The sequence below is a fragment of the Mya arenaria genome, chromosome 1 (genome assembly GCF_026914265.1).
Source record: "Mya arenaria isolate MELC-2E11 chromosome 1, ASM2691426v1".
Classification (NCBI taxonomy): domain Eukaryota; kingdom Metazoa; phylum Mollusca; class Bivalvia; order Myida; family Myidae; genus Mya; species Mya arenaria.
Window position 1 is genome coordinate 7,732,693 of NC_069122.1, and position 9,962 is coordinate 7,742,654.

General features: G+C 32.5%; 1 protein-coding gene across 4 annotated transcripts in view; it reads left to right on the forward strand.

The window, feature by feature from the left end:
- The window catches only part of LOC128228694 (uncharacterized), a 29,589-nt gene extending 28,490 nt beyond the window's left edge, over nucleotides 1–1,099 (forward strand). For all 4 annotated transcript variants that reach the window (XM_052940160.1, XM_052940175.1, XM_052940169.1 and 1 more), the window contains 2 exons: nucleotides 231–287; nucleotides 394–1,099. In XM_052940160.1, the coding sequence (XP_052796120.1) occupies nucleotides 231–287; nucleotides 394–497 (161 nt within the window). In that variant the 3' untranslated portion in view covers nucleotides 498–1,099. The remainder of the gene's footprint in view (nucleotides 1–230; nucleotides 288–393) is intronic.
- Nucleotides 1,100–9,962: the final 8,863 nt, after the last annotated feature.

Genomic DNA, 9,962 nt, shown 5'->3' on the forward strand with positions numbered 1-9,962 from the left:
ATTTCCCTTTAAGACCTTTCACCTTTTTTCTTTCGTAATGAACATTAACATTAAGGCTATTGGGTCTAGTCCATACAGATTATCTTGTATTATTATCATCAACGTAGTATTTTTAATGTAAACAACTGTAACACTCTTTTTAAAAATACATTAGCGTCTTAAAAAGGATCAAGTAAATTTGTTGTTGCCTTGCACGAAATACATAATTATATTCGTGGGTCTTTCTTCAGCAAAAAAAGAATCAACCGGAGGGGTTTCTACTGGCACTGTTGTCGGAATAATTCTTGGTATGTACGAAACAATAACGTAATGTAGCGTGAAAATACCTGGTGAAAATGCTTTTATTCTTAATATATGTACATAACATACTTTAAACAATATAACATGTTTCAGGTGTACTTTTGTTGTGCGTTTTGGTTGTTATCGTTCTCTTCTGCCTCACACGTCATGGAATTATCAACATTCGACCGCAACGCAGGATGGGCGAGATACGTTAAGTGTACGAAAACGTGTACGTCAATCGGGAATCGAGACATCCTAGATGCAATGAAAAGGAAAAGGAACGTTTGCGTATGATGTTCCGATATTCGGTTTAATCGTGTATGTGACAGCTCTTGTTTTCCGAACGTAGTGTTTTGTTTTTACTTCTGTTTAGTATGGCCCATTTTATTTGCCCAATCGTGAAATTATTCTATAAGTGTTTATTTTTTCCATTCTTTTTGAGTTTTATTAGTTAATCCTTGTAGCCCGTGGTTATCATGTTGATTTGTAAGATTGCACCTTCATTGGCTTATTATTGACACATTCTTCTTTGGACAAACCCATCCTGTCTACCAGTTTTGCATAATATAAAATAGCTATTCGTACATCTTTTCACTCGGCTGATGTTTCGAATCATCAGAAGTGCTCTTTAGTCGAAAACAACCACCAGCATCAATTGCGGTATTATTACGCCATTTTATTAGGTTGTCTAAGTATGTAAGTGTTCTCACAGTTGTAGAAAGTAACGTTGTCTTTTCAATTTGAAATTAAATGAGACAATCAAAGAATATTTGAGTATGTATAATCATACGTTGATTTAAATAAGATCATAAGTAGTCTAAGTGTTATTTTATATGTACTTATACTTGTGTGCTAATCTACAGAAATGCTCGGTAGCGAAAAGTTTAACTATAAACGCCAGAGAGATCGAACGCGGAAACAAAAACTCACAAACAAGATACATGGAAGAACAGCACATAACTCCAATAACAGCACAGTGCATACATACTTTATATATAAAAAACAAGGTATGTTTATCAAGGATTGTTAGGTTCCGCCTTGGAACAGTCAGTAAAAGGTAAATTTATTGGGGTTTAAACAAGTTTACGTGCACAAACCTCGCTCTTACCCCAGCAATCCTAAATAAATCAAAACCGTTAAAGGTAAATCTTATCAAAGTATGCATTAACTTGAGGAAACTTAATAATAAAACAAATAATAATAAACTTATACGTAAACTCAATATTATTCAATGATAAGAGATCCCAACTCCATCTGCAGACGGAGGGAAACAATTCAGAGCGCCTAATGCAAACACTTTTCAAAGATACGATTGTTTGAAACTATGAGCATCAGACACAGTCTGCCTTATAAAATAAAAGGTTTAAAACTGTGTTAATAGAGTTTCATAATAAAAAGCATCATTGTACTAAACAAATAAATTAAAAACATTTTAAAAATAAAACGACATATATTAGCTAATCTTTTCTTCCAAATGATTACCAAAATATTTGAAGAAATTGACGTCACATGACAAACACTCCGAATCAGCCAAAGAAGGTTTTAAAGATAACATGAATTTTTATTTATATCCACGGTTTAAATAAAATCCAAAAAGTCTAAATCTAAATAAAATCTAAACCTTGACAGATATTTTTTTCTTTAAAAAAATCATTGCTCGAGAATTAACACATATGTAAAAACTACCTTCCGTTCTTTTAAAAATAAATCAAACATTTTTTTCTTAATATTTTTCTTTATTGTTTTGGCTATGCCGCGAATGGAAATGTTCAATATATGGGCAATTGTTTTATCACTTTTTCGATAATGAAAACAATACATATGTGTGTGTTAAATGAATAACTAACAACAGCGCGTTTTTCAGCGAAAGTGCCATATACCAAACCTATATCAGTCTTGCATTGTCCACATTAAAATCTATTTTTTAAAGTCGAAACAAACTAGATTGTCTTGAGGGTGGACCAAATGAGTTTCAGTTTCATGGCTTGTACAATAAATACTAGTCTTATAATCATCTTATACCGTATCGGAAAAGCGTTTCTGTTCGTTATTTTGTTAATTTTAATAAAATAACGGAAATAAGTAGGAACAGATTGCAATATAAAGCGTACATATAAAATAGTGCGATGTTCACCGAAACACACGCTATTCATTGCAAGATAAGTGATGTAGCTCAACATTTACTAACATGTTTAGCCACGTGAAGGAAATTTAACAACTCACCCTTTCAATTAAATGTCTAAGAATTGCTTAAAGAATTTGCTTCTCAAAATACCTGTTGTGACGCCGAATGAAAAATAAATATATATTTACTTTTTGAAACAGTGTTTACCTATACTGTGGTATTTTCGCAACATTTACAAGTTTAACGTGATGTTCCCCGACAAGCGTGGTAAAGTTCTGAGCCTAGAAACACGTTAATGCTTCCTTTGAATACATTTATAAGGTGTCAGTCAAACCTAAGTTGAATAAATCAAACTAAATATTTATATACTCAATGTTTCCAAAAGATCAATAGTCCGGATAATATTCCAACACTATAAACACATTGACATATAAGAGGAATAGAACGTTGATAAATATAGTAAACAGTAATACTCGCAATAAAACAGCAATGCTTTAACCAGAACGCCATTGATAAAGACAACATGTCATATATTAAGTTGTTTTCAGACTATTTGTCCACTACGATTTACAAAATTGAATACCTATCGTAACCATCTAATTATTATTTGAAGTGTCATGTGTGTATATATTCACCATTTTGTCCTCAGCAATCATTTTTCCTGTTTACTTCTTTGTCCCGTTTACACTTTTGTTCTGTTTACTCCTTTGTTATGTTAACACTTTCATTTTGTTTACTCTTTTCTTCTGTTAACTCTTTCGTTCTGTTTACTCTATTGTCCTTTTTACACTTTTGTACGTCCTGTTTGCTTTTTTTCGGGTTGCACTTTTGTTCTGTTTCCTCCTTTTCCTCTGTTTACCATTTTTATGATTACTATTTTGTTCTGTCTACTATTTTGCCATGGTTTCTCTTTTGTCCAGTTTACTCTTTTGCCCTTTTAACTCTTTTTACCTGTTAATTCATTTTCCCTTGAACGTTTGCTCCATGTCAAATAGCAAATCGGATTGTAGAGTTTCTTCAAATTTATTGTTGACACTCATTTTTCAATCCTTTTGTATAAAAAAAAAATATTTTCAAAATAAATTGAGAGCAATTTAAACAATAATATAATAAAATATTATAAAAAGAAATATTTTACTTTTGAAACTGTTAGTAGAACACCCCTAAACCAAACAGTAGTAGGTATTTGTTCGAAGTAAGTTGACCATCTTGTCAAATCAAAATGCTCTTTCTTATTTATCTGACCAATAAGCCAATCAAAACCCGTCAAAGCTATATTGGCATAGTGTTTTATAATTGGTTCATTTTATTGATTTTGTCCTTGTTTCAGACCACAATGTAGAACCTATATATGTTTAGGTCTCAGATAGGGTATCACAGCATGCTCTATATTCCAAAGGGGTTCTGACTGTGTATGAAATAAAAAAAAGAAGAATGGTCCGCTTGGTGTAAATCTTGATAGATTCGACTAACTACGTGTTTATGTGGGAATTCCACTAAGGCAAGGCATGGTATGTCACAATATTCAACCCATGTACGCTGAAATACTCCTTGTTCTTCTGATAAGAGTAAATTAGAGTTGCATCCACAGTACACTGGAACCTATTATTACTAGACAGTATCGGCCTTGGTAAACTGCTTAACTAGTTAACCCCTCCCCCTCAAGTTAATGCATACTTTGATAAGATTTACCTTTTACTTTATTCAGGATTGTTGGGATAACAGTGAGATTGTGCACTCAAACAAGTTTAACCCCCCAGTAAATTTACATTTTACTGACCGTTCCAAGGCGGTACCTAACAATACTTGATAACCATATCTAGTTTTTTTTATATAGTACGTATGCACTGTGTTGTTTGTGGAGTTTTGAATGATTGTTCCATGTTTCTTGTTTGTGATAATCTTGTGTGTTTTTTGTGTTCTATGTGTTCTATGTCTCTGGCGTTTACCCTGTGCCATTAAAAGGGGTTTATGTTTAAACTTTTAGATATTGAGCTTGTTTCTGTAGGTTTTTATATAAGTCCTGAAACTATGAGGCGAGGTTTCGGAGTTGTGACTGTAAGTAAAATATATTTATTTACCCATATCGTTTTATTCAATGTAAATGAATAACCGGCTAAAATCAGCCATGGCATCGCCGCCCATCTGCTGCCGTCTTGTACAGCATTCAGTATAGTGCCGATACACTAACAAATATATCTAGTTTATGTCATATGTATCGGATTAAATTGTATCTACAGAGAATTCTGTAAATACTATTTTGTAATAGGGCAATGTGAAATTTATTTACTTTTTTGCACAATTTACGTTTACATATCGTTGGAGACCGACAGCCTTCTAATTCAAATTTATTAGTACCCGCTTATCTTCCTATTAATTATAGGGAGGTTGTGAATTGAACCTTTATTTGAGCATGGTAGCAGTTCAGAGGATTAAGTTCACAGTGTGTTGAGCGGGGAAGTGGAGAACAAAGTCCTTGTAAATACATAACGTCACTCAAACGCTGAAGTGTGTTAAAATTTAAAACTCAATTCAATTATACCCAAGCTCTTTATTGAACCTTGTCATTGACAGTAATGTCACGCATATCTCGCAATTGAAATTATATAGTTGCGTGAAAGCGCTCGTGAATATCAATGTTCGTGTAATTTTTAATACCCAAAATAAGGCTTATTTTGATCTTAAACCAGCTTTCTAGTTTTAACATTGGAATTTATTGTATCGTCAGCGATGCATGTTTTTTTTACTAACAAGGAATAAAAGAAAATCAATTCTTATAACGTTTTAGCGCAAGTGTACAATTTCAAACACGAACGTTTCCATGCGGGTATTTTGTAAAGGACAGCGTTAAATGAGTATTGTCCGGTATAAGTAAGTTGTCATGTGGTAAATGCACAGGCTACCGTGACCCTTACCCTTAAGACTGCATAACAATTCAGTCCATTCAAATGAAGTCCATTTGGACATTATTTACCAGAATGTACGAACTTGATCCTTTTATAATTACCTTTGAGTGCGATTGTTTAAAAACACTACATTACTCAAAATGTTCAAATATACTGCACAATTCTGCAGCACTATATCACATCTTGTAGTATCAATTTTCCTGTGAATGAATTTTAAGGAAGCGGTTGAGTTTGCGATGACGATGACTACTGAATGCAGTCTTGTCATGCTTTGATGAAAGTTTGGTTTTCGGTATTCACGCGATCAATTAGATTTGTGAAAAGAAAATTGCTTGTCAATCGTATTGACGTCTTTATTTAAGGCCTTTAGTGGGAGCTCTGTTGAAAAAATAGACCTAAGTTATATGCATATGTAGCCTGAATAGTGCTCTGCCGAAAATCACTTTGTTTCGAGCCCGTTTTAAACAGTGTCAAACCTTGGTACACATTCATACAATACATTTTAACGACATTATATTCTTATAATAATGAATCATTTACAAAACAACATTTCCTAAGATAAGTCCACTGTTTATTAGTTTTTAATTTATAACTACAGGTAACCGTCACATTATTCATATTCGTATGCTAAGATATATTGGATAGTCACGTGACGGCATATAATACACAATTTTATTCTACGAGTGCCGGAAATATGTTAGTAAGCAAGCTTGCTAACATATTTCCTGAACGAGTTGAGTAAAAGTGTGTATTATATGATGACGAGAGTCAGATTCTTTATAGCAGATGCGTTTTCCAGTAAAAATAATCTACCTGTGTTACCTGCTCTAGTAATGAGCCGAATACCACAAAGCAATGCCATTTCCCGAGCTTCATGCATTGCAGAAATGTACGCGTAATAATTTTAAACCACATGTACATCCGATCATTTTAATTCTATTCACAAGTAGAATTCATACGAAGATGATGTCCAATAGGAAAAAAAAACCATAAAATCTTAAGTGTTTACTCAATTTGTCATATCCGGCGTGATGGCGTCATATTTGATATGTTCATTACGTGATTTATATTTTCAATACACTAAGTAACGACCGGCTTTTTTTTAATGAAATCAAGGCGAAATACAACGCTTTACTCTTAAGATTTGGATGGTAAATGGAGTACTGTATTCATTGAATCTTTATCATAAATTATTTAAAGTGAGAAATAAACGTATAACGTGTTAGATTATAAGTAAATAACAATTGTTTGGCAAATTAATTTGTTTAAAAACATGCGGAATGATATATTTTCTGACCAATAAAAGGTGCAATACTGTATTACATATGTGCAAAACAGAAAAGTACGTGATGGCTATATTAAACCGGAAACATGGTTTAGCATGTGCTAAGAAATGTCATTAAATAGAGGTAAATGAAACGGTGTGACACGGTGTCACTTATGAAATGACCCCCATAGAATAATGACAGGGAGCTAATGTTATAAACTGTAATGTGCATAGTGTGTATTGGTAAAACATTGTAGCAGGAAAACAGCAGCGGAAGAGGTAAAAACAATATCATCAATTGTATAAGTTGTCGTTGTTTAAATCATCGATTTTGTTGAAGAGTAAATAGCAGTAGAATTGGAAGTAAAAAATGTAGGTGTAGCAGTAGAAGTCGGTTTTTGTTATTAAAGTAATTAAAGTTTTTCAAGCTGTTATAAAGTCTTTTATAAAAAAATAAAGACTTAAAGATGCTTAATTAAAACTTGGACACACAGAAATACAAGGGTAATTTAAGTATTATTCACATATTTATTCCTTTATTCATTTTTGAAAACAAAACAAACAAGACCCTAAGGAGTTAGGATTAAATCGGATCTACATACATTAACGACAGTGTTCCATAAAGTGTTCAGATATTGAGTTTCATATAAGTAGGAGAGCAGATATAACTTTTTGTTTTAAGAAGGTAAAAAGAAATACATTGCTTTATTTAATACAGCATACATCACAAGTTAAGACAGATGGAAGTTTAATAGAAACCAGAAACCAGAAGGTTGATTTATTAACTCCATGTGACTCAAGGTGGATGGGTCACTATATTATTTATTTTAGGCGTTTATCCTATCACTAACATAAATTTGTCACTTAAAGCAAAGTTGCAATTATTAGGTCTTTTCGAATTTAGCTCGTTGGTGCATACAAATGAATATCAAATCAAGCATCAGCAGCAAAAAAATAAGTCCTAAAGACAAAACAGTATATCAGGTTTTTACAACGCTTTGTGTATTTTATGACGACTCGTGACTGATCCTCCATATAAGTTATCTTTGTCGATATAATGAGTGTTTTTTAATATAATTACTTTATTTAGTAAAACAAAAAGTCGAGTACAGGATATTTTATGATTCGTTTTAACGATAATAAAATTAAAACAAAAACACATCGCAAAGAAGGATAGAGAGTTTAAAAATGGTCAAAATGCGTTTTCGGGTTTTCCAAAATATTATTCAAGGGCCAATGGTACGCATTAGTCAGTGCAGTGGTTAGCGCACTAGCTTCTCATCAGTTCTGAGTCTCATCACTAATCATATAGACCAGCATAATCGGAGACTACATGAGCTTTTAGACAATGAAATATCTAAACCAAAAACATGTAAACTATTTAACTAACTTCAAAAACTGAACAACTAGATTCAGACATCACCTTCAAACGGATGAATACAGCTGGAGAATCAGTGCAACACAGCCATATAAAGAACAAAGTAGTTGATACGATATAGTACAACATCAGTTTGGTGCTAGCGCGACTTAAATAGTTACCATGCGAGTTATATACGAGATTTATAGCATTTGTGCAAACAGTGTTTGATATATATCCCTGGGTACATTCTCTGCATAAATTGAAAATTGAAGACAATAAGGCTTCTCATGGAAACGGTTACTGCCATTTGATAGCAACCAACTATAACATTCGTATTAAAAACGCGTTTGTCGTGAAGCCACCATGACTCTACGGTTTTGAAGGTTAAGTATTCGACGAAATGCGACTACCGCTGTGGAAAGACCCAGTACAATTGGAGTAAGATGTTTTATTTCGTAACTTAAAACGGAAATATGTTTAAATTTAGTATAGGCCGTTCAAAAACCCAGTAAGCTTATGTGTCGCTATTATGCAAACCGTTCCAAAGCGGTAATAAATAAATGGTCTGTCCGTGTTTCTGTACGCTGTGTGTCCATCGTTAAGTGTCTGTTTGTTTTGATGAAAACACACGCACTTAAAATGAATATGCATCATGTAAATCTTTCAACTAAAGAAGCTTTCAAATAATGTCCTGATAACGTTTACGTTTGATTACATTTAATGTCCTCAAATGAATTTCCGTTTTTTTTAAACAAACAAATAAACTAGAGTGTAAACAATCAAAAAATGGTATGTTATTACAGGCCCATTTAAAGGTACATCTTTATCTTGACTAGGAAAACAAAGATTTATCATAGAAACCAACTGTTCTAAAGATTTCCACTCAACATAAATAATGTAATCCTTACACATTTTACAGTACTAAAATCCTTATAAGGACAAACCACTTAAGATTATTTATACTCCTCATATAAATCTTTTTCGTGCAAAGGTGTAAGTATTTATATAAAACAAATTAAAACGTAGCAAAAATGTAGAAAAATTCTTTGCACTAGTATTTCTCTGTCTTTAACAACGTTTTGTTTAATAAAAAGCCAACTTTCATCATGATACATCTTTGGTGTGCGAAGTTATTCCAAGTTTCGAAAACCACATATGCATATCAATTAGTAATTATACAATCTTTTGAATAACAAAATGTATACACAGCACATATATTTACATTTTGTCCTGACAATGCTCGCATTTTTTGTAAGATAATGGTCATACATGCAAATGTAGTCAATACAACGATTTTAAAACTACTTTTTATTATAATTAACATTTAAATACAAAATGAATATTAAACTAGTATTGGAATATACATACTTAGCAAAACAAACATGTTCCCAAACAATCCATCCTCAGCTTAATTAACATTGGACCATACTTTTCTTTAACCAAAACACATCTTGTTTAGATACATCAGAATTATTGATAATAAATCGAAAAAAATTGTTACAAGAAGTCATGATCCTCTATCTAGGCATTAAATGTATTCACTGCAATTTAGGTGTTTCTTCATTTTTTTGTTGAGTTTATAAAGAACAATGCGTCTTTATATCAAGTCCAGTGATGTTTGGTCGAGTGTCACATTAATGTATCTATTGCTACACCTGGTAAGCTCTGAAAATTGAAAAGTCGCAGACTGCCGTGTCTTAAGTACATGCAAATACAGTAATATAATGATATTGTATCAGTGTCTTTGTAGTTAATTACTAACTATATTTAAACAAAACATTTTAGAGATAAGGACCTCGTGAGACATCAAACTGATTGCAAGCAAAACGACATCCCCGTATGGGTGTCCTGCTTACACAACTTCCGGTTCTAGATCTATAAAGTAACTCTATCTTCCGCCCAGTGAGTCTAAGGCGTTATCATTTCGTTAAGAGGAAGATGTTTTGTTGAAGCGTAATATCAAACACTTCTGCAAATAGTCTCTAATTATTAGCGTAGATGTTAATTTGAAACAAACTAAGA